Source organism: Dermochelys coriacea, chromosome 4, assembly GCF_009764565.3.
Source record: "Dermochelys coriacea isolate rDerCor1 chromosome 4, rDerCor1.pri.v4, whole genome shotgun sequence".
In the NCBI taxonomy this organism is placed as follows: Eukaryota; Metazoa; Chordata; order Testudines; family Dermochelyidae; genus Dermochelys; species Dermochelys coriacea.
Genome location: NC_050071.1, coordinates 131,697,072 through 131,722,100, shown reverse-complemented (window position 1 = coordinate 131,722,100; position 25,029 = coordinate 131,697,072). Strand labels below are relative to the sequence as shown.

Genomic DNA, 25,029 nt, shown 5'->3' with positions numbered 1-25,029 from the left:
TCAAATTGCATGTGGAGCTGAGTGATGTGGGGAGGGAGAACACTGCATTGGGCAGGGTGGATTTCCTTCCTTTGATCACATGCATAAAGCCCTCTTTGATAATTAAAGCCCTCTGTTTGTGGTAGATTCACCCCTTTGTCTGCCTATCTAAGGTATCTGATGAAAACTCTATTCACAGCACTTAGCACATCCATCAAGGTGAGGGCCCTATCCTGTCCCTAATCTGTGGTCAGGATTTGCAAAAGTGGTAAGTGATTTTGGGTGCCCAGCGTGAGGGACCTTAAAGGGGCCTGGTTTCCAGGAGGGGCCGAGCACCTGTCCTCTGGCATCAGGCCTCCTTTAAGTGTCTCAAGTTGGGCAGTCAAAATCAGTGGTCTCTTGAAAAGCCTTGGCCTTGTTGTATTGGGCTAGTCAAGAGACGGACACACAGCTTTCTTGAAGCATATCATCATGGGCTGGCTATTACAGCATTTCTCAAATTACCACAGCGGCACGCCATGGCAGCAGAGCTCACCACTGCTTTGGGTTTCCAGAGGCTTTTTTCACTAACTACACTACAAAACAAACACATACTCAAACTCTTCGCTGCACACAGCCAGGGCAGGGTGGCTGCTTAATTCCCCACCCCCCCTTCTGTTGGGTGTTTCTTTGATGTAAATCCAGCCCCAGTCAAAAGTGAAGATGACCTATAGCCAAAACACAGGAGGGCAGAGCCGTGCTGCAAACGTGGAGAGAGTAGATTAGGAGGAACTGTCTGCAGGCATTGATGTAAAGTCCCCAGGAGAGGAAATGAACTGCACAAACAAACCAGCTGGATGTAACGAACAGTCACACCATCACGGTACAGTGAGCAAATTTCCCAATGTTTCTTTATTACTCTTTTAGTATTTTTTTCACACTCTGTCGTGGTTACAGGGAAGATGTGGAATCAAGATTGAACGGAGCATTGCAGGTGGGGGAGGTGTTCATATTGCTCTATGATGGCTAATCTATGGAGGCGAAAAGTCTTAATACTACCAAAGCCCTTTTTACCTCATCGGGAAGAGGCCTCTATTTTGGAGCATAGGATCCTTCCTGGGTTCTATTCCCATAGCTTGTGCTTGCATCCGACTATGATAGCTTCTCTGTGCAACCATCACCTCTTTACGTGTCTTTAGTAGGTATAGCCCAATTTCTCATGCTGCCTCCCAGTTGCCAGAACTAAGAAAGCTGCCAGCATGCCAGTTAGTGGTACATGAACCTCACCTAGAACTGTTTCTAAACTGGCAGTAAATGCAACAGCACTTAGCTCCTGTTGACACCAATGGGAATTCCTCGTGAATTACAAACATGCCAGGAAGTTTGATGCTCATAGGGTGAGGAGTGCCGAGGAGGATAAAGAGTGAAGTGGTGATACTTGGTGCTTTTTATGCAAGCACTTTACAAACAGTATGACTGTTCTTATCAATGGCTATTATCCAGGATGGTCTGGGACATAACACCAGGCTCTGGGTGTCTTTCAACTACCAGAAGCTGGGACTGGAGGATGGGATGGATCACTCAAAATTGCCCTGTTCTGTTCATTCCCTCCAAAGCACCTGGCATTGGCCAGTGTCAGAAGACAAAATACTGGGCTAGATGGACCATTGGTCTAACCCAGTGTGGCTGTTCTTATGTTCTTAACACTAACTCATACAACACCTGTGAGTTAGGTGTTATTTTCCCCATCTCTCAGATGGGGAAACTGAGGCAGGAGAAGTTAAATAACTCATCCGAGGTTACAGATGGTCTTCCCTGCCCATCCTCCATCACCATTCCAGGCAACTGCACCTGTATATCTTCTCTATGGTCCTTCAAGGGCACCCCCTCGAGGCTCCTGGCTCCTCAACAATCACCTTTCTTGGGCAGAGATCTGCATCTCCCTCCTCACCAGGATTTTTCCAGGCTGCTTAGTTCCCTGCCTACAGTGTGATATCCCCAGTAGGCCAGACTGCCAAAACAGGCCAGCACTTGCCCTTTGCTTTCTCTTCAGAGGTTATGAACAGCACGATTGCTAGCAGTTACAAGTTACCACACAGTTCTTTATAAGCAGCTATATTTATTCTTAAGGTGAAAGAATAATTATAGCTGCTTATAAAGTTCTAAATCAAGGACTTGGTAACAACCATAATGAAAGAACCTATAATGCTAATAAGGTCCCAGCGTGGTTAAGCACTGGAATAAATTGCCTAGGGAGATTGTGGAATCTCCATCATTGGAGATTTTTAAGAGCAGTTAGACAATCACCTGTCAGGGATGGTCTAGATCAGTGGTCCCCAACCTTTCTTGTGGGAATAGCATATTGCTATTCCCAGAAGACTGTGGCGGGCGCCAGGCACCCTGCTGCCGAAATGCTGCCACTGAGAAGCAGCAACAGCAAGAAGCGCCGCCGCCGAGAAACGGCAACACTTCTCGGCGGTATTTCGGTGGCGGGGTTTCCTGCAGGCACACACAAATGCCCCGGCAGGTGCCATGGCACCCACGGGCACCGCGTTGGGGACCCCTGGTCTAGATAATACTTAGTCCTGCTTAAGCGTAGGGGACTAGACTAGATGACTTCTCTAGGTCCCTTCCAGTCCTAAGATTCTATTATAATAAGCTTACCAGAGATCACTCCCTGACTCCAACAAAAGCTCTGGCAGGAAATTAGTCCTTCAAACCCCACAAAGAGGTTCTTCTGTGGTTACAAGTTCATAACAGCCTTGGCTTAGAACCAGAACAATGAATAGTTCAGTCTCTCTTTTATACAGCTCGGGCCTTTGATCTTGGCCTAGTGAACAGATGATCAGTAGACAATGGTCTCCTCTTCAGGGTGTAGCTCCCAAAGGCTGGGTTTTGTGTAACTGGGGTGGATTTCCCAGGAAATCCATGTCACATGTATTGTCCCAAAAGACCAAGGATGGTCCAGGCCCACGGTAATATGTAACCTTCGCATTTAAAACAACAGGCTCCAAAGACACATAATCTTAATTCAATAAGGTTTTTCAAGGATATTGCCACAGCTTTCACACTAACCTTCTCCCATCGTCAGCCACAGAGATGTGCATGCATCCCTAGCACATCACAGCCCCCCTCAAAACCTTGGGCTGGCCTGGATTACGTTTGCCCCGAATGCACAGGCACTGACTTATTTTTCCCAGTGGGTCCTCCACCCCGCTCCACCCTGACGCCCTGCCCTCGCGCCACCTCTTCCCACCCCCACTCCGCCCCCTAACTCTCAGGCTAGCAAATGATTCCCAACAAGACTAGTGTGCTGAAGCACGTAATCATCAAAACCAAACCAGTCCATGCCAGGACTAGCAAACATTTCCCACTCAGATGGGATTGTCATAGGGACACCCAATGTCTATTCAGCTTACAGTGTGTGGCTTTTGTGTACTCCGCTCTAAAATCCTCTCCAGTCTCATCAGCAAAATATCTTAAAAGTCCTTTGCTGGTAATTAGATCAAATCCAACAGTTAGTCAGGGGGATTGATAGTTTGTTTTTCATGTAACTCGTGTTGTTGCCCCTATATTGGCTGAGTTGCTGTGTTTGCTTTTCATTGCAGAATCCCCCATATAGCTGAGCAGGAAAATTCTGCCCTCACTTACACCAGTTGGTGCAATTCCATTGAAATTTATGAGGCTGCACTGGTGTAAATGAGGGCAGAATTTGGCTCTAGCGTTTAGATATCAAACCCCCTTCTGCAAATGTTCACTAACTGCCTTATCACTTACTGTACTATACAAGCCCACAAAAAACTTGACAATGGTTAGGCTGCTGGTGTGCTGAGACTACAGTCTGTCATGATGACCAATACTGTCTCATTGTTCTCTTGTACTCCCTCAGTCTGTCTCAATCCATCTGCTGTCTCTCGTTTTACACTTAGATTGAGAGCTCTTTGGGGCAGGGTTTGTCTTTTTTTGTGCAAGTGTTTGTACAGTGCGTAGCACAATGGGGTCCTGGTCCATGACTGGGGATCGTAGGTGCTACTGAAATAGAAAGAAGGATAAATAATAATTTGCATCAGGGTGTAGTCCTATCAAAGCCAGTGGGACCACCATTCCAGTAGCGAGCACTATTCCCCATAGTAAATGTCTGTAGTCCTGAACCCACAGTGTGGGTATGGTCTGGTACCATACATGGGATGCTGAACCAAAGTTATGGAGAAAGGGGTATTAATTTTATTCAGCATAAGGCTGCTTATGTGGTGGGGATGGGTTGGTGTTCAGTTGCCTGTCAAGAAACCACTGATGCTGAGGTCCGGTAACTACACATTGGCCACATGTGATCATCACTGGATGGCTTAAAAATTTTTTTTTGCTTTCACTAGGTGAACATCTTTGGGGTTTCTGTGTGGAGCCTTGGTGCCAAATCCTGCTCCCACTGAAGGCCAAATTGCCACTGACTTCTAGGGATCAAGTCCTGTCTCAGCCGCACCCTTGCTGTATGATCTTTATCCTCATCCGAAGCAAAGGTCATTTTGGGAATCTCTAAGCCCTTTTCTTATAGGCCTATTTTCAGCAGCTGTCTCAAGGCTCCCTGGAGAAGAAGAGGGATGGTCTTGTTGTGCAACAGATTTTTTGTTTTACCTTGAGTGAATCACTTGACCTCTGTGCCTCAGTTTCCCCATCTATAAATTATCAGCTTTCTAGCTTCTAGGTGTGTTGTGAGGGATAAATGTTTACAAAATGCTTTGGAGATGGTTAGACCAAAGGACTGATAAAAGCTAAATACTATTTATTTATTTGTAATTATATTGCAATGAATCGGACCTGGCTAAAGAAGTTATTGGCCCATTTCTGATTTTATTTTTTAACAAAAATTGTTTCAAACATTGAGGCTATTTTAAGTTTACTTGTGCACATGAATTAACGTTTCTCCTATGAAGAGTCTCATTGGTTTCAAATGCAGGATTTTTTCTTCAGGCCTCTAAATTCATCTCCCATTAAAAGGCTATTTTTTTTAAAAGTTACAGATTTAAAAATGAATTGCCATAATAAAGATATTTCCAGATATTTCAGATGAAGACATTCAGAATGTATGTAACAATACATATCCTGACTTCTTGTTTTGGGTAACATCAAGATTTCTTATCCTTCAAGATGAATTTATCTTGGTCAATATTTGCCTCTTAGGGTTGTGAATTTTGATGTGCAGTTCTGCAGATTTTAATAGCTGCAAAGTTTAGAGAAACTTAGCATGTGATGTATCTTATCACTAACTTTTAAAGCTAAATATCTCAGTGGTCTTTTGTACTATTTTTTTAGTTTTCAAAACTAAAGAGAATTTATTATATGTAGGGATTTAGATTCTGGATCTCGCATTCACATGTGCACATGATGCATTGAAATCCCTGGGACTGCTCAATCTTGTAAAGTTAAGCCCATGCACAGGGGTTTTAGGATCAAGGCCTAAGGCAGGAAAGAACATAAATTTCTTGACTCATCATGGGAACTGTTTTGAGCCAATCATGAGTCAAAATGTTTTTTCTGATGTATGTAACAATATCTTGTTGTACAGTAAAGTCAGTTACTACAATTTTTTAATAATTATTATTATTTATTTTGCTATTTAATAAATATTGCTACTATATGTCAAGTCTTATTACTGGATAACAAACCTCATTACTGCATAACAGACTTTTACTGCAAATTTAACTAGAACTGCACAAAACTACATATTGGCCTTGCAAAAGTTTGCACGTGAAACCAGATGTTCAAGCGTATTCATGAAAATTCACATATTTGACCAGTAATGACCTTTCTCAGTTTGTGGAAGAAAATATGTTGTTTCACTTTGAAAATGTTCAAATTCTGCTGTAGTCAAAGGCGTGCCATTTTGCTAACTGGGCTCAGACAGAAATGTTGGCAGGCAAACAGCAAAGATTGGTGATGAAATGGTGAAATTTTACCCATGAACTGCTGAGAAGGCAAGATTTTCCTATAAAAGTGAAGGTGAAAAGGTGAGGGAAATGAGATGGAAATCCATGGGCCAAATCCTCAACTTTTGTAAATTGTGATAGCTCCATCAACTTCAATTGAGCTATGACAATTCATAGGATCCATCCCCACCCCCCAATATTTTGGGTATACCTTTTTCAAGAAATAGCAGGAATATAACCTTTTGCCATTGTGTTTGTGATGAGCATCCTTCCATATGGCTCAGTAATAAACCTTGCTAGAGAGTTTATGAATAGTAATGCTTGTTCTTTATTCCTTACCCTAAAGAGAAGGAAAATAAAGAAACAAGCATGCTTTACTTTATCAGCAAGAAAGTCAAGCACATTCAGTGGTTGTTTGCTGTGTTGTTGTAGCTGGGTTGGTCCCAGAATGAGAGACACGCAAGGTGGGTGAGAGATCTTTTATTGGATCGACTTCTGTTAGTGAAAGCAACAAGTTTTAGGCGCTGGAAGAAGAGCTCTGTGTAGTTCAAAAGCTTATCTCTTTTACTGACAGAAGTTGGTCCAATAAAAGATGTTACCTCACCCACCTTGTCTCAAGCACATTCAGCACAGATTTCATTGCAGTGCCACATTATAACCACATTGCAGTTATAACAGTTATATACAAATATAATGGACACACAGAGTATATTCATACCTCATTTCTTTGTTTGGAAGCTCTCCATGGGACCATTGATTAGGTGGCACTACTGTGGCGTAGGGTGTATTAAAAATAAAGCCACTCATCTCCTTAGTTCCAGACCAAATGAAGCTATCACTTGGTTGCAGTAATAAAGGTAGCTTCTGAGAGTGGCCCAGAGACAGGAAGGAAAGCGGAAGAAAGGATTTAGGCATCCAGTCACGGGGAAGATAGGAGAGTGAAGTGGGGAAGATTGGATTTTTAAATTACCTCTGTTCAAGGGGTATGGTTGTCAAGATGAAAAACCAGCAGAGGGAAACATCTGTATCCATGGTATTGTCACCACTTAAGAAATACAGCATACACCATCTATCTAAAATGCCCTTTCATTTTAGAACAAGGTAAACAAGAAAGAACAAAAGTAAAGTCTCCTTGGAAGAGCACAGTGTATAGGCTAGTCTACACTAGAAAGGCTTTGCTGTTACAGCTATAATATCATCTTATACTGACATAAGGAGCTTTTTTGCCAGTATAGTTAAACCACCTCCTTGAATGACTTAGCTATACAGACAAAAGGACTGTCTTGCGGGTATAGCTGGTCTGCATGGGGGGTTTTGTTGACATAGCTACATCAGTCAGGTGTGTCCTTTTTTTTTTTTTGGGACCCCTTTCTGACATAGTGTAGACCTGGCCCATGTGTGCCCTTTAAAAGGCTGCAGCAAGCCTGAGAACAAAATGGCTGCTGAACTCTGCAGCCCGAGAGAATTTTTAGAAAACTTAAAGGTGCAAGTAAACGGAGGAAAAAAAAATAGGTTGTGACCATCACCACACAGACACATTGTAAAAGGGCCATTTCTATTTATTTCATGCAGGTGATTCCCCTTCTTCAGCTGCTGGTACTACAAGATGGTACTACAGAAGTCAGCAGAGAGTGGCCTTTTCTTTGTGTTAATGTAGAATCCTGCTTTCCAAGCTGTGTTCCATAGAGTACTCCTGATGGTTCCCACAATGAAATACTGTGAGAACCTAGAGGTAGGGGAACCACAGGTTGAGAAAGGAGGTGGGTCCCTGAGAGGATTTTTCTGTTAAGAAGAGGGCTGTAGGCTGGAAAGTTTAGAAATCACTGATCTAGAAATTATGTAGGGGACCACGCATGCCACCACATTATGACAGTAGTTCTGAGCACTGATGTGGCACAATGTCTGGTCTAATTTCAGTCTTAGATAGAACCCTCTCAGGGAATTTGTGTGAGCACCAAACACTTTGTGGGCTAGTAGGTTCAGTTTTCCAGTTACCTCTGTGTGAAGTAGATGAGAGAGGTTGGCAGATTGGTACCTGTGGATTTCTATTCTGGGTGGTTCAAGTATCTTAGCGCCATTCCATCTTACTGATATCAATGTATTAGGTGAGCCAGGTTGACTTCAGTGGAGTTGTGTTCAGTTTACCAGTGGGGAGTATTTCCCATTATTATTTTCTGATCATGAAGGGTGGTTGATTTCCTTATTTAAAACCAACAAACTTTTTTTTTTTAAACTACAGTAATTTACAGAAGTGTAAGTATAACCCACACACCTCCTGGGTGTGGTGTTCTGTCCCATCAAGTGGCACTGAGACCACTTAGAGAGAGAGATTAATGAGTTTGCTCTACAGCCTTAGCTAACAGCCAGTTGGCTTTTAGCTCATGCAGTAGAGGCTTATGCACTAAGGTTCAGAGGTCCCAGGTTCGATCCCACCCGATGATGACGGGGAGCTGTCGGCATTACATAAACACCTAATCACTGTAGTAACACAATTGTAACCAGCAGGATTTGGGTGATTACTGTAGAATACCATAGGATGGTACATGTGTTTAGGTAGCGTGTATGTGTAATATAATCAAGTCTTGTATTTAATCTAGAAATGTGATTTGGGGCATTAAAAAGTGGGATTTTATTGTAGAAGACTTGAATTAGCCTCAGACATCTACTGTTGTCTTCTACAGTAGTGTTTTGGGCTCTTAATGCACTATTTTTATAAAAGGAAAGCTGAAGTGAAAGTGGCATTTGAATCACTACAGTATTCCTTATCTGACCATTTGCACCTTAATTTTCTAAGGTAGATCTTTATGTTAAAAGGACACTATCAAATGTACTATTATTTGCCTTATTGTGACCTCACCTCACTTTATATTGGTGTCTCTCCATTGATTGCAATGGAGTTACTCCTATTTTATATTGGTATGAGTGAGATTAGAATGAGGCCCCCTATATTTATAAAAGTAGTTTTTTCTACACTATGCTATAAATATCATCTTAGAGTAGGACAACTGAAAGAATCTTTATAATCAAAATTTATTTTTCACCATGTATGCAGTGTGGTTACTTTTTGAATATCACTCAGTTTAACTAATGAATTCAGGATTTCTTGTGCTAGAAGTATGGTGCAGTGTTTGGGTTACAAACAGTGCGGGGGGATGCTGATTTTGAGATGGGATTTTTTTTTTTTAACTGGACAGCGTTCCTTTAAGCATCAACCATTCACACAGGAAAAACTGCATTCCTGTCTTTCAGGAATATACCTCCTGTGGCTTGATTTAAAGTTAACCTGCAAAGGGAAATAAATGAATGTGTGACCTTCATTGCTTCTTTATGATGTATGGAGAAGCTCTGGAATGTTTCTTAGTTTGTAAAAGGATTTTGCTGTGACATTAGAAATTCAGATCTTGTCTGTCTTGGGGATGCTATGAGCGACTGGAGAACTAGTAGGTTGCTGTCATGCAGAAACCATGAAAGTGGTTAACTTAGAATGACAGTGATTTTGATCTAGTGGGTTTAAATCTCGATTTGTTTTTTTCAGTTTGTCAAACACCTGTTTAACTCAAACACTTGCTCCTTTCATTAAGGTCTGAAGCAGCTCCCGGGACACAGAGCTCAGCCATCCTAAGTTCTCCAGCAAAAGTCTGAAAGACCAGGTGTTAGCTCATTGAGAGCATTAAAGGAAAAAGAAAACAGAACAAATTATTTTACAAATCCATTTTATCCCCCCCTGGAGCAGGGAGCATCTCCACTTGATGAATTCCCTCCTCTTCTCCTGCAGGACTGCGGTAATAGAGGCTACATCTACACCACAGCACCTGTAGCGCTTGTGGTGAAGAGGCTTTAAGCTGAGGAGAGAGAGATCTCCCATCAGCTTAATAACTCCTCCCTCCGTCAGAAGTGGTAGCTATGTTGGTGGGAGAAGCTCTCCTGCTGACACAGGGCTGTCTACACTGGCACTTAAGTCGGTATAACTTACCAGGGGTGTGAATAATCCACAACCCTGAGCAATGTATAACTTATGTTTCTCAAAGTAACCTGTAGTGTAGACAAGGTCTTAGAAGGAGGGGAGCTTAAAATGTTGTGTCATGGACTCTGACTTGTGTGTATTGTTTGTTTGACCAGGGACAAGGGGCTCTGTCTGAGAGACTCAGGAGCTTTAGCATGCAGGATCTCTCAACCATTCGAGGAGACAGCAGCAGCCCTGTACCTCCTCCAGTCACTGTACGAACAAGCAGCAAACAGAGCAAGCCCAAAACATCCAAAAGTGTGTCAGAAAGCACGGGCAGCTCAGGTAAGTCTCAGCATTTTCCTCAATCTTGTATTTTCTGATGTTTTTTCTCCACTCACTGATCCTCAAAGTGGAGCAACAGAGGAATGCAGGAAGCACTGGTACAAGGACATGGAGATACACAGATGTTGCAATGCTTACGTTCACAGGATAGCATCACGCCATTGAAGCTTAGGGTCAGGGTAATTAAAGGAGGGAACAAGATTGCTGTGTGATGGCCATCATTTTGGCAGACACCAAGGATTGAACCTTAAACTTCCAGAGGGGAGAAGCATGAGTTTCTACAGCTTGAACTAATGCATTGGCTTTCAACCTTTCCAGACTCCCATACCCACTTCAGGAGTCTGATGTGTCTTGCTTATCACAAGTTACAGTTCACTTAAAAATTAGTTGCTTACAAAATCATAGCTAAAAATTCAAAAGTGTCACAGCACACTATTATTGAAAAATTTCTTACTTTCTTATTTTATAATTATATGGTAAAAATGAATCAATTGGAATATAAATATTGTACTTACATTTCAGTATATAGAGCAGAATAAACAAGTCATTGTATGAAATTTTAGTTTGTACTAACTTCGCTAGTGCTTTTTATGTCGCCTGTTGTAAAACTAGGCAAATATCTAGGTGAGTTGATGTACCCCTGAAAGACCCTCTACCTACCCCGAGGGGTACGTGTACCCCTGGTTGAGAACCACTGTTCTAAGGAGTCAGGCTCTGGGACTGCAGCAGATTCTTATCCTCTACAGGGCAGCACAGAGCAGGATGTATGATACACATTGACAGTGGTTTACAATTGCGCATAGACAAAACAATCCTGCCGCAAGATTGTGTCAATCAGGACAAACATGAGGAGTTGACAGCTCTCATGTACCAGTGGACTCCGGTGACTGCTGAATGTGGGTGGGTGAAATTGACACTCAGAGTCCATTTATCGTAAGGACTAAAGAGTATAGGGTAAAATCTTCAAAAGTCCTTAAGTGACTTATGCATAAGTCCCATTTTCAGATATAACTCAAGAGCTTAAGTCCCATTGATTTTCAATGAGAGTCCCATTTTCAAAGCCTTACGTTTCTACGTCACCTAATTTTGAAAATTGTACCCATGCCATGGGGTGTATTTTGTGTGAATTATGTACACCAGTGCCTACCCTGCCTGTCCTCTTGAATCACCACTGAAATGTACAGTATATATTATGACAGTCATATTTTAAGATACTGCACTATAGACAGACAACTCATGAATAAAACCCCTATCAATGTATGTGTAAGGATAGATGCCAAGATTTGAAAGCTATTTATGAGGAATGTTCCGTAAGTGTGGGGGAAGGGAGAGGAATAGAAGCAATTGCCGCTGAAATGTATTTGATTAGATTCAGCTTCTGGGAGGACAAAGCAGTAAAGCAGCACAAATTTTGCTTTGTCAGAAAAGTGTGGAGGTCAGAAGAGGGAGAGATTTCATTATAAAGATTTTTGCAAGTTCAGGTGTGAAAAGCTTTGTGGGCCCAGATCCACAATGTGTGGCTTGAGCCATCTCTGCAGATAAATTAATCTGAAAGCTTGTTAGTTAGTAGATTGTCCCAGACAATGTTTTCCAGAACTCTTCTGTATCACCCTCAGACCAAAACTCCTGTAACTCCCCTGCTTGATTCTGGGGAGAGGTTAGGTTTTCCTGGAAAACAGCAGGTTTGTCAGCATTTGGAGGCTGGTCAGTGAAGTCAAAAGTAGAATTGTTTGAAATCTATCAGTTTCTATTCTTGGTGGGGTCAGTCTAAAGGTTTGCTGGGTTTCAGATTTATGTGAATTTGCACCCCTCAAGGTTTGCTTTGAGTCCTGGGATCTACCGGTAATGTCTGTTTTTTAGTTACCACTATCATCATATTTGAGCACCTTACAAATTCTTAAGGTTATAAATCGCAAGGATCTCTGGTGATGTTTTTTCATCCCCCCATTTGTAAAGGTTTGTCTATACACAAACCTACACCAAAATTGCTTTTAATTCACACTTGTATTATTCCAGTGCAAGTTTGTGTGTGAACACACTTGGCTTCAATTTGTGTGTCATATTTTGATTTATTAACAGGACACTCTCAATCTGAAATAAGAGTTGTTGTTGTTCACAACAACAAAATAGGACATTCTTAATCCAAAATAAGCGTTCAGATGCAGACTTCCACCAAAATAATCAGTAAACCTGCTTTAGATATTTGTTTGATCTTGTGAGCAGACCAGCCCTTGTGTTTTGTTTTAAAGAGAGTGACACTGGGCTCAAATGCACTCAGACTTGCTGATTTTAGTCTGGTTTCACACTGATGCCAGACATTGACCTCGGCTCTTCCAAAGCTGGGCCCGGTCAACTGAACTGTTCATGAACCATTCAGCAAAGCTGGGCTGAGTTCAGAGTCCCTCGCAAAATCAAGGATCCAGGTGAATTGTGTGTGATTTGGTGTTTTGTAATGAAATTTGTGAACAGTGTATGTGTGCAAGTGTGAGGGAGAGAGAAATTTGCCAGTCCGGCGGTACCATGTCTGGAGAGCCATGGGTAGGGATAAGCAGCTGGACTTCCCACCCTACTGCAAACAGAGTGCACTCACACTAGATACAGTCCAAACTGCCCTCGTTCCTGGAGTTTGCCTTACAAATTAACAACAAAACACAAATATATCCATGGTGTCAGTGGTGCCCTCTACCTCGCAGAAGCATTTATTGTACATCTTTTTATACTGCTGGGATAGAGCTAAGAGGACTCAGCTGCTCAGACATCAGAAGGAATCAGCAAAAGTATCTCTGCCTCTGTGCACAGTACTGGACAGGACGACTCAGCTGAAAGGCTTTGCATTCCTGTAAAGGGTCTGAGAACCTGCCAGACTGTTACAGTGACAGCAGTAGCTAGATTACAGGGGACAACCACAAATCTCCTACAGCTTCAAGAGGATTTACAGAAATCCTGGCCCATGCTAACATATTGTAACAACTGGGAATCGGCATTGCTAGCCTTCTGTAAGTGGAACTCCTGCTTTGCGAAGAGAGTTATTCCAGCCTGGTGGGTAGTACTGGGTCCTGCATTTGCAAAAGAGGAAATCTAGTTGTTTGGGCATGAGCCTAGAACTTAAGAGACCTGGGTTCAATTCTTGCTCCACCACAGACTTCCTGTGTGACCGTGGGTAAGCCATGTAGGCCCAGCTCCTCAAAGGGATTTAGAGTCCTTGCTCCTAATATGAGTTAGGTGCCTAAATACCTTTTAAGGATCTAGGCCTTAGTGTCTCTGTGCCTCAGTGCATCTGTCAAATGGGGATAGTAGCACTTCCCAGAGGTGCTGTGAAGACAAATGTTAAAGATTGCAAGGTTCTCAGACACTATGGTAAATATCTTAGCTAGGTACTTATATGCATTTTATTTCAGTGATTGAAAATAATAAAATATGCAATTAACTCCTCCCACCCAGAAGTTCCCCTTTGGGATCAGCTCCAGTTGTTGGAGAGAGTTTCTGGAGGAGAGTTTGTGTTGTTCCTGAACCGCTTTCTCTGTTGCTAGTAACAACATTCCATCCTGTCACAAGGTCTCAGAGTCCATGGCCCATCCAAATTCCTATTTTACATGTGGGAGGAAAATTGTCTCAAGAGAAAGGGAGAGCCATGTGTTAGTGTCACGGGGTGCTCTACTCACCACTGTAGTGCCTCCTTCTGGCTGCATCCAGCCATTAGCTCTGCCAGGCTATCAGCCCTTCCTAGGTACTATAGTCCTCCCCTTCCCACGTACTATCAACATCCTCCACAGAGTTTCAGGCATAGGCATCAACTCCGTGTGTGCTCCAAGGCTGGAGCACCCAGAGAAAAAAAAATAGTGAGCACCCACCAGCCACCCAACAATCAGCTGTTCGGTGAACCCCACCAATCAGCTTCTCCCCTCCCTCCAGCACTTCCTGCCCAACAGGACCAATCAGCTGTTCGGTGGCAGGCAGGAGGCACTGGGGGGGATGCAGAGGAGCATAGGCGGCAAGAGGCAAAGCAAGGGCATGGAGCACTTGGGGGAGGGGGCAGGAAGAGGCAAGGTGGGGGCAGAGCCAAAGGGGAGGGACAGAAAGAAGCAGAGCAAGGGTGGGGTCTTGGGGCAGGGCCTCAGAGCAGGGGTGGAGCATGCCCAGGGAAAGCTGAAAGTCAGCACCTGTGGTCCTAGACAGTTCTGAAGTCCACTGCTCTGGCTAAGTGATTCCCTCAGTGACTGGGATGAATGGTCCCAGACAGTCTTCAAGATCACTGCCCCGGTTGTACCACTAACTCATTCAGTGGCTGATAGGGGAACCCAGGCTTCCCCCCATGTTGGGTTCCAGTCCAGGGGCCCTATCTCCTGCAGCTGAGGTTTGTACTACCCCAAACTTTCCTGCCTCCCACACTGGAGTGCTTACCTTGCCTATCCCAGGCTCGCGTTCACCACCCTAGCTAAACCCCTATATCCTGGGTCTGCTCGAGAAACCCTTCCTTTTCGGTTCAAACCCCTTTCCCTCCCATATCCCAGAGAGAGGTCCTACTGCCCATTTTCTGCCACCAGCTCCCTGGTTTTATAGACACCCCTTCTGTTGCTCCACAGGTGAGCTTCCTGCTTCCCTTAATTAGGGCTCTCCTCTCCCTGTAAATATCCCCCAGCTTGCGGCCTAATAGGTTAATTGGCCCACCTGGCCTACATTATCCCTGTCTAGCAAGTGTGGGGAACACACCCCATCATGGTTAGTCTTTCTAAAACCTTTACCTTGTTTCCTCGACTTAGCACTATCTGCCTTTTGACTACATTACTCATGGATCAACAGGCAATTGGTTTAAACCAGCTTTATGTTGCTTCAGTGATGAGGTGGCTGCTAAATAATTTTCTGCAGTTTATTAGTAATATAAGTGGCTCCGTGCATCACTAAGGCACTGAGGGACAATGCCATAGATGCCTAGGGTGTGTCTACACAGCCCACAGCTGGCCTGTGTCAGCTGACTCAGGCTCACAGGGCTCAGGCTATGTGGCTGTAAAATTGCAGTGTAGGCGTTTGGGCTCGGGCTGGAGCTTATACTCCAGGACCCTGTGGGAGGGGGGAATGTCTACACTGCAATCTAAGCCCAGTGTTAGTAGAACTCGATTTATCAGACCCTGGGTTTGTAACCTCATTTGTAACCTCAGGTTAGGAATTGTTGAAACCTGGGTCCTAACCTGGGGCTCCAGTGTCTGTGGTGTGCGGGCTCAAGTCCAACCACCCATATCCCAGACTTCTTAGTGCCCTCACAAAACATGGCCACTCTAGCCCTTTGTTCGTGGTGCAGTGTGGGAAAACTTGTCAGTCCAGAGGACAAAGAAATTTGGTCCATGGCATCATGGGATACTTTTGGTAGACTCCCAGAGCATGAGTCCAGCGGGGCTTATCTACACTGCAAAGAAAAGAGGACTTAAACCCTGGGTCACAACTTGACCCAGGTTTGGACCCTCCACCCCTGATAGGTCCTGGACTGGTCCTGAGCCCCAGATTAGCACGATTTGTGTGTAGATGGAAGGGAGATTGGCTTGAGCCTGAGTTTGAACCCTGGGCTTATGTTGCAGTGTAGACGTACACTTAGGTTTGGTCTACACCTAAAACTTAGGTTGACCTAGCTGCATCGCTTGGGGCCAGTGGCACTGGAACACTTTTTACAGCAGGGGGTGCTGAAAGCCAGTGGTCCCCAAAAATTTTACCTTGCACCCCCCTTGCCCTTCTCCCCAGAGCTTAGGCCAGGACTGGCTGTGGCTTGAGGGGTGGGGACGCGGACAGTGGGTATGAGGGCTGAGGCTGGGACCACAGCTGGGGGCAGAAGCAGAGCCCCGGGTATGGGTCCTGCAACTAAGACCTCGGGTGCGGGGCCGGGAGCAGAGCACCGGGCATGAGGCCTGCCACTCCGGTACTAGGCTGACAGAAGATTTCTTCCATTGATCTTGCTACTGCCTCTCAATGGAGTAAATTTCCTGCAGTGATGGAAACCCTCCTTCCTTCGCTGTGGTAAGCATCTACACTACAGCCCTGTAGCAGTGTAGCTGCAGCTGTGCCGCTGTAGCACTTGTAGTGTAGACACAGCCTTAGGGCTAGACTCTCCCAGCCACTCGGGGCAATAAGGGAGATTCCAGCCTCCCTTGCTCGCCTGGTTGGCCCTGCTCCGATGGTGACTGGCTGTGGGGAGGGATAATTCACCCAAGCAGGGATGTTTCCCCTGGTACTCCCCACCATAGAGGGGTGGGGACTGAGAGAAGGTCTGACTCCATCCCCCTTCTCCTCTCGTTGGCCAGAGTAGGTGGCTGGATGCACGGGGGAAGTAAGCTGCTCCCTGAAAATGGGTGGTGGGGCCGAGAGCCGTTATCTGCTCTCCTTCTGGCACAGCCCAGCTACATATGACGTTGCCCGCAGACAGTCATGTGACAGTTTAGCCCCTAGGCTGGGGAGTAACTGTGTTCCAGTGCGGAAGCCCCACTGAAGTCATAACACGTATCTGCTTATGTCAGAACATTTATTCCTGGGTGTATCCTTTGTCAGCTCCTTGCCCCAGTAAAAAGAGGCACGTCGGGGTTGGGCTGGGAGCATGGCAGAGCTCACGACCGGATCTCTTCGGCAGAAGAGTTGTAGCACCAGCAATGTAAGTTAGAGCAGGATTCTTTCGGCTCTAACTTTGTGCTGGGGCCAGGTGGCCCTGAACTGGGAAGATGCATCCGGCTCCCTGAGGCTGCCACTGCTCTACAAAGTGGAGAATCAGGGCCAGACTGGGGTTTTCTTGTAACTTCTCAAACTAAGGATTTGCAGAGCAGACTCTAAGTGCATGACAAATTGGTCATTTGGGTGTTCCAAACTTCGGTGCATCTACTAACCACAACGAGTCTGGGAGAGAACATATGACAGGGGTGGGGGTGCAGGGTAAAATATGTCTATTACATGAACTAAGATACATATTGGGAAAATAAACCCTCTTGAAAAGGTTATCTGTAAGTGAGATCAGAACTGCTGTCTTTCACTCTTCCTGCTATTTCTTTTTTGGACAGCAGCATGGTGAGTTAAGCAGAGCCTTAGGAATTGAGATTAGGGCTTGGTTCTGATCTAATCTATCTATCCCACAGAGTTTCATCTTGCCCCCCTTCACTGTAGTACCTGACTGCCTTCTGTGTAAAATCAATAGCAAAGTCCCTAGCAGACCTCATGGAGTATTCATTAGGGGTATGGAACGGCTTCCGAATGAGGAGAGATAAATAAGACTGGGACTTTTCAGCTTGGAAAAGGTGAGATGTCATTGAGGTCTGTAAAATCATGACTGGTGTAGAGAAAGTAGATAAGGAAGTGTTGTTTACTACTTCTGATAACACAAAAACTAGGGGTCACAAAACAAAATTAATAGGCAGCAGGTTTAAAACAAATAAAAGGAAGTATTTCTTCACACAATGCACAGTCAACTTGTGGAACTCCTTGCCAGAGGATGTGAAGGCCAAGACCATAACTGGGTTCAAAAAAGAATTAGATAAATTCATGGAGGATAGGTCCTTCAAATGGCTATTAGCCAGGATGGGCAGGAATGGAGTCCCTAGCCTCTGTTTGCCAGAAGCTGAATGAGTGACAGGAGATGGATCACTTGATGATTACCTGTTCTGTTCATTCCCTCTGGGACACCTGGCACTGGCCACTGTCAGAAGACAGGATACTTGGCTAGATGGACCTTTGGTCTGACACAGTAGGGCCATTCTTATGTTCTTATGAGTCTCTAGAACCTCTCTTTTACACTGGTTTTACACTGACATTGACTTGAGTGTGCTGGTTTGAAAGAAGAATCAGGCCCTTAGTGATCAGATGGCTCAGTGGATCAAACCATGCTTTCCAAAAGCCATTTCCTCTTAGTGTCAATGTGTCTCTTCTCCATTATGACAAAGCTCTGTCCTTGCCTCTGTGGGTCTTGCGTTTCCTGGCGGATTTCGCTAGCCTCAGAGGCTAACTGTGACCCTCCACGTAACCCTTCTTTCTCTAGAGACAAGGGTCACAGTCTACTGAGCCATTTTCATCATAAGCCAGCGAGGGAGGTGAGGAGAAGGTATCCTTCCTTGCACGGTCTCTGTTGTCTCTCAGTCTCAGTGATTAATCAGGGGGCAAAAAGCAAGGAGAGCCCGGGCCCACCCTCTACTCCGGGCTCCAGCCCAGGGGCTCTAATAGTATCAGCTATGGTAGCTGACCTTTTAGAAACATGACATGTACAATTTCCTGGGTTACTTCCCCCACAGCAGCCCTCACTTCCTCAAGCTCTGCTTCACCCTTACCTCAGGGCCTCCTTCCTTGTGCCTGATATGGTGTGTACTGCTCAGCCTCTCCAACCGCGCAACTTCTTCCCACAGCTCCTGACATGCACACCTGCCTGACTAACTGGGAGGCTTTTAACTAGTTTCAGCCAGCTCCTGATTGGCTTCAGGTGTCCCAATCAACCTAGCCTTCTCCCTGCCTTCTGGAAAGTTCTTAATTGGCCCCAGGTGTCTTAATTGACCTGGAGCAGCTGCCATTTCACTTATCCTGGTACCAGGGATTTGTTTAGCGTGGAGCTAACCTCTCTCCCTCCCACGACTCTCCCATAGCCTTCTAGCTAGGAGGGAGGTGGGAAGCTGCTACTCCTCCTGCTAGGCCCTAAGCTCTCCCAGCTGCTCCCCTGGCTGGGCCAGACACCCCCCATTCTCTGCTACTTGACTACTGGACCCCCCATTCTTGGGTGCTGCTACTGCTCCAACTGCAGCCCTGGGGGGGGCTGCTAGCCCACTCCCCAGAGAGGAGGAGTGGGGACCCCAGCCAATACTGTTGCGGATACCACCACCAGCACCACCACCTGAGAGGGGTCCATTCTGCCTGCCTGGACGACCACCTGGAGTTCCTGGAGCTGCTGCTGCTGCTGCAGAGGCCACTGCCTGGAGCTGCTGAAGCCCGAGGAGGAGAAGAAGAGGATCATCTGCCAGTGGGGCAGCACCTAGAGACTTTGCAGACCACCGTGGAGGGGGCCCTAAGACTGAGTAATTTTCAAACTGTGCTCTTGCGGTGGGGGTTTTGACTGTGTTTGTAGGGACACTGGGGGTGTGGCGTGGAGCTGCCCCCCGATCCATCTGTGTCCCCCCCAACCCCCACCACTATTACTACCACCGCTGCCCCCTCCACCACCCCCACTGGCTGTATACCATCTGCCTCAGCTCCTGCCTCTGGACTCAGCTGCTTGCTTGGCTTGCCACGCCCTATTTCCACCCGTTGGGCCAGAAGCAGCAGCAAGCTAAAAAAGACTTGTGCAAGTGCGCATGGGCACATGTGCCCCCCCCGGACTGCCTACCCCCCAGCTTTGCCCTTTACTACCTGCCCCATTTGCCACTTGCTTTGCCTCCTCTTTTGCTCCAGCCCCCCTTACTAGCTTCAGTTTGTTTGCCTGCCCCGCCCATTTCCTTCTGCAGCCTTTGTTTGTTTGCCCCGCCCCAGCCTCTGAAGCTAGCCCCTTGGTTTCCCTGTTCTACCCCCAGACCGCTTAGCCCCTCGCTCCGTGTGCCCATGCCCCCTCCCATGCGCTTGTGCAACTCCCCATTTCAGTTGCAACCCTCTTCACTGCACCTTCAATGTTGTTGAATCCCGCCCCCCATAGTGCACCAAGAGGAGCCGGAATTTCCACCTTGTGTCGGTGACTGACCCCTAACCCCTGATTGCCCCCCGTCCAGCCCACCCCTTTTGGCGCCCTCCTCCCCTGCCTGCAGCCTAGCGGGGAGGAGTGGTCGACCTGCTTCCCCTCTCCCCTCCTCCTTTTGATGTCCTCCCTTTCCTCCTTGCTCATGATGGCGGGGGATGAGACGGGTGAGACCTCTCCAGTAGCCCGAGCTCCCCCTCCCCCGCCTGCCCCTCCGTTACCCCCCCAAGCTTCTACGTCCGCTGCCAAACCATCTGCCATCGCCCCCGCTGGGGCACCAGCAGCGACGGGCACCGGGGTGACCTCCACTGCTGCCACGTCTATCACCCCCTCAGATTTGGGGGGAGTCCTCCCAGCCGGCGGGAAGGGCCAGGGGAAGAAGAAGGGGAAGGGCCCCGCTAAAAAGACCAGGCCCTCCATGGCAGGGGCTGCCCGCGATGCCCCGGCCCCATCTCCAGCTGGGGCGCCCCTCCCCGCTGTTCCCTCCACCAGCTCTGCAGGTGTCCCTCCCCCGGCCCCCAGAGCATACGCCCAGGTGGCGGCAGCCCCCCCGCCTGCCGCTACGTCATTTCTCCAGCCCACCGCCTCCGCTACCATCTATAGCGGCCGGGGCCCCTTTCCCACCATGACCAGGAAGCACGGCGTCCGTTGCCTCCTGGTGCCCGCCTCACCCCACGTGGAGACCTATGTGCGGGCATTGGCGAGGGTGGTGGGGCCCACGGCCATTGTGGCGGCCTCCAAAATGTATGGCAAGGTCGTCTTCTTCTTAGCATCGGAGGCCGCCGCCCAGGAGGCGGTGGAGAAGGGCCTGGCGGTGGGGGGCGTGTTCGTCCCCTTAGAGCCGCTAGAGGATCTGGGCGTCCGCCTGGTCCTGACCTCCGTCCCTCCCTTTCTCCCCAATGCCGCCCTGTTACCCGCCCTTTCTACCTTGGGAAAGCCCATCTCTGTCATCAGCCCTCTCCCGTTGGGCTGCAAAGACCCCGCCCTCCGTCACGTCCTCTCCTTCCGCCGGCAAGTGCAGCTTCAACTGCTGCCGGCGGCGCGCGACGGAGAGGCACTGGAGGGGTCCTTCCTAGTCCCCTACCAGGGGGCCCGTTACAGGGTGCATTATTCCACTGGGGAGGCCCGGTGCTACCTCTGCCGGGCGATGGGGCACGTCCGGAGGGACTGCCCCCTGGCACGGGAAGAAGGGCCATCCAGGATCCCCGAGCCCCGGCAGGGCACTGGCCCCGTCATCGCCAACGCCCCTGGCTGCCCGGTGCCCGAAACCGCCCCTCCTCCTTCCCAGTCCACCATTGCTCCCGCTCAGGCCCAAAGGGCACCTCCCCCACTATGCCCAGACGAGCGGGAGAACCCCGCCCCCGCTGCTTGCAATCTGGCGGGGCCTGTGGAGGAGGGTGCGGCAGGGACAGCGCCAAGCAAGGGAGAGGGCCCGCCCCAAGGGGAATCTTCCCTCCCTTGTGCTGCCCCACCGTTACCCCCTCGAGTCCCTGAGCCATGGCCTCTGCCCCCTGACACAACCCCTGCTAGCCAGCCCCCGGATGATGCCATGGAGGGCTGGGCCCTAGTCCAGGGGAAGCGGGGCAAGCGGAAGGCTCGAGCTCCGCTCCTCCCATCTGATGCGGAGGCCCCCCGGAAGACCAGGAAGGGGGGCACAGATGCCGAGCCTTCCGCTCTACCCACGGGTGTGTTCCACCCACCAGAGCCGGCTGGGGAAGACGTGGCAGCACTGGAAGACGGTATCTCCCCTCCACGGGAGTCCCTCCCCTCCAAGACCCCCGAGGCACCATCTGAAACCCCAGTGTGCCCCAAAGTAACCATCGCGTCAGGTGCCGGCGGGGAGAATCCTGGGGTAGCGGAAAACAATTTCCCCTCTATATATGAGGAGATCGAGGCCCTGGGTCTGACCCCGGTCACCCAGGGGGAGGACGATCCTATGCCAGCGGGCCTCGATCTGGGCGACTTCTTTCCAGCCCCCCTTTCCCCATACTCCCTCCCCGTAACCGTCGCTTCTGCTCCCACCTCCGAGGAGCCCCTGGACTCCTCCATCAACCCGGCTGCAGAAGGCACCCTGCTGAGAGCCACCGAGCCAGTTGAGGCGACGGCCAGTGCCACGCGGCTGGAACCTGAGCCACCAGGGGCATCCCTCGCTGGTGAGGAGCATTCGACCTCCTTTCCGGGAGAGGACCCTACAGAAGAAAGTCCACCTCCTGATGCCGTGGCTGCCAAATCCACCAGACAGCTTGCGCCCGGCATCGGTGAGAGCCCTCTCCCGACCCAGAATCTCATCTTTACCCCTGCCCCTGCCCTTCTGCCGCCCACCTCCCGAGATATTATTGCCACCCCTGGGACAGTCTCCTTCCCCTTTCCAACAGATGACTCCCAGGGAATGGCCTTTGTGTTTGCCCGTCCCGACCCACCAGGGGCTGCTATCCTCCCTCCGCCGCCCCCTATCGCCCCAGCATTCAGGTCAACCCATCAAGAGCCCCGTCGGGGGTCCGCACCCTGTCTGCCCGTCCCGCTGGGCCAGGGGACTGTACCAAGGGCCCCATCGGGAAGCAACCAGACCATAACCCCAGCCCCCCATGCGCTGCGAGAGGAGTTGCGGGAGTTCCTAGAAGACGTCCGTGGCTCCCGCAACAAAGTCCAGCTTGCCCTCCAGCGATGGGGGGACTTTAATCAAATCCTCCGGGCCGCAAGGGCCCTCATGGGGGAGGGGAAAAGGACCGGGAGACAGGGCGCCGCGGCCTACCAGCGGGTCCGCCACTTCCGTGACTCCTTACTCACCTACGGGGTGGGTCACGGACTGCTACGCGGCCCGCCGGGAGCCACGAGCATCCCTGCCGGCGAGGATCCCCCCCAGCCCTCCTCATGGCACCCTTTACCATCGCAACATTGAACACCCGTGGCTGTAAGATGGGTCTCCGCAGGTCCCAGGTGCTCTCCTTCCTTCAAGAGGGGAGGTACTCTGTGGTTTTCCTGCAGGAGACCCATACGGATCCGACCGCCGAAGACAGCTGGCGGCTGGATTGGGGGGACAGGGTCTACTTTAGCCACCTCACAGTTCATACGGGTGGAGTGGCGACCCTGTTCTCCCCCGACCTACGGCCCGAGGTGCTGGGGGTCGCCGAGGCTGTGCCGGGTCGCCTGCTGCACCTCCGGGTCCAAATGGAGGGGCTCGTAGTCAACCTCGTCAACATCTATGCCCCAGCAGCGAGCCCGGAGCGGCTGCAATTCTATCAGCAGGCATCCGCCTTCCTCGGCACCTTGGATCCTCAGGAGTGCCTGGTCCTGGGAGGGGACTTTAACATCACCCTTGAGGAACGGGACCGCTCGGGAACCGAGAAGAGCCAGGCCGCCGTGGCCGTCCTCCAGGAGATAGTCGAACACCACTCCCTGGTGGACGTCTGGCGCGACCACCACCCGGATGACGCTTCCACGTTCACCTTTGTCCGGGTGGAGGCCCATCGGTCGCGCCACTCCCGGTTGGACCGCATTTATTTATCACGCTTTCATCTTACACGAGCCCACTCCTCCAGCATCCGGCCGGCCCCATTTTCGGACCATCACATAGCCACCGTGACAGCCTCCCTCTGCGCGGAGAGGCCGGGGCCGGCCTATTGGCATTTTAACAACAGCTTGCTGGAGGATGCGGGCTTCGTGGCGTCCTTCCGGGAGTTCTGGCTGGCCTGGCGAGGGCAGCGGCGTGCCTTTCCCTCGGCACGGCGGTGGTGGGACGTAGGGAAGGTGCGCGCCCGGCTCTTCTGCCGTGACTACACCCGGGGCACCAGCCGACGGAGGGATGCAGCGATAGAGCAGTTGGAACGGGAGGTCTTAGAGCTGGAGAGGCGTCTGGCCGCCAGCCCCGAGGATCCAACCCTCTGCGGAGCGTGCCGGGAGAAGCGGGAGGAGCTCCGGAGCCTCGAGGACCATCGGGCCCGGGGTGCCTTTGTTCGATCCCGCATCCGTCTCCTTCGGGAGATGGATTGCGGCTCCCGCTTCTTCTACGCCCTGGAAAAAAAGAGGGGGGCTAAGAAACATATCATCTGCCTACTGACTGAGGATGGCACCCCCCTCACGGATCCGGTGGAGATGTGCGAGAGGGCGAGAGCCTTCTACGCAAGCCTTTTCTCCCCGGAGCCGACCGATCCTAACGCTTGCAGAGTGCTGTGGGAGGAGCTCCCGACGGTCAGCACGGGCGACCGAGACCGGCTAGAGCTGCCTCTCACTCTGGCCGAGTTCTCGGAAGCCCTCCGTCGCATGCCCACCAATAAATCTCCGGGCATGGACGGGCTGACCGTGGAGTTCTACCGCGTGTTCTGGGATGTCCTGGGCCCAGACCTAGTCACCGTCTGGGCCGAGTCTTTGCAGAGCGGGGTCCTCCCTCTTTCGTGCAGGCGAGCCGTGCTCGCCTTATTGCCGAAGAAGGGGGACCTCCGCGATTTACGAAATTGGCGTCCCGTCTCGCTCCTCAGCACGGACTACAAAATCGTGGCAAAAGCCATCTCCCTGAGGCTAGGGTCCGTGCTGGCGGACGTGGTCCACCCAGACCAGACCTACACCGTCCCGGGCCGCAGTATCTTCGACAACCTATATCTGGTCCGGGACCTATTGGAACTTGGGTGTAGGGATGGTCTGTCGTTCGCCCTCCTGTCCTTAGATCAAGAGAAGGCGTTCGACAGGATGGATCACGGGTATCTCCTGAGCACTCTGCAGGCATTTGGCTTCGGACCCAGATTTGTGAACTTTCTCCGGGTGCTGTACGCTTCCGCAGAGTGTCTGGTAAGACTCAACTGGACCCTGACCGAACCGGTCAACTTCGGGCGAGGAGTACGGCAGGGGTGCCCCCTCTCAGGCCAGCTCTACGCTCTGGCGATCGAGCCCTTCCTCTGTCTCCTCCGAAGGAGGTTGACAGGGTTGGTGCTGAGGGAGCCGGAGCTGCGGCTGGTCCTGTCGGCGTACGCTGATGACGTGCTCCTCATGGTCCAGGACCCGGGCGACTTGGTGCGAGTGGAGGCTTGCCAGGCCATCTATTCAGCAGCCTCCTCTGCGCGGGTCAACTGGGTCAAGAGCTCTGGCTTGGTGGTAGGGGACTGGCGGCAGGCGAGCCCCCGCCCACCCGCGCTTCAAGCCATCCGGTGGAGCACGGGTCCGCTGCTCTATCTGGGCGTTTACCTTTCTGCCAC

At 49.5% G+C, this 25,029-nt stretch overlaps 1 protein-coding gene across 16 annotated transcripts in view; it reads left to right on the top strand.

Annotated features, from left to right (window-relative positions):
* The window catches only part of REEP1 (receptor accessory protein 1), a 117,412-nt gene that overhangs the window by 58,103 nt on the left and 34,280 nt on the right, over positions 1-25,029 (top strand). For 14 of the 16 annotated variants that reach the window (XR_006280609.1, XR_006280607.1, XM_043512699.1 and 11 more), the window contains one exon: positions 10,002-10,170. Coding sequence is in view for 12 of the 16 variants with exons in the window: in XM_043512699.1 (XP_043368634.1) it covers positions 10,002-10,170 (169 nt within the window). In the remaining 4 variants the exon portion in view is untranslated. Of the gene's footprint in view, positions 1-4,331; positions 4,476-10,001; positions 10,171-25,029 lie in introns of those variants that run through there. The other 2 variants (XR_006280610.1, XR_006280608.1) reach the window with 1 other exon arrangement.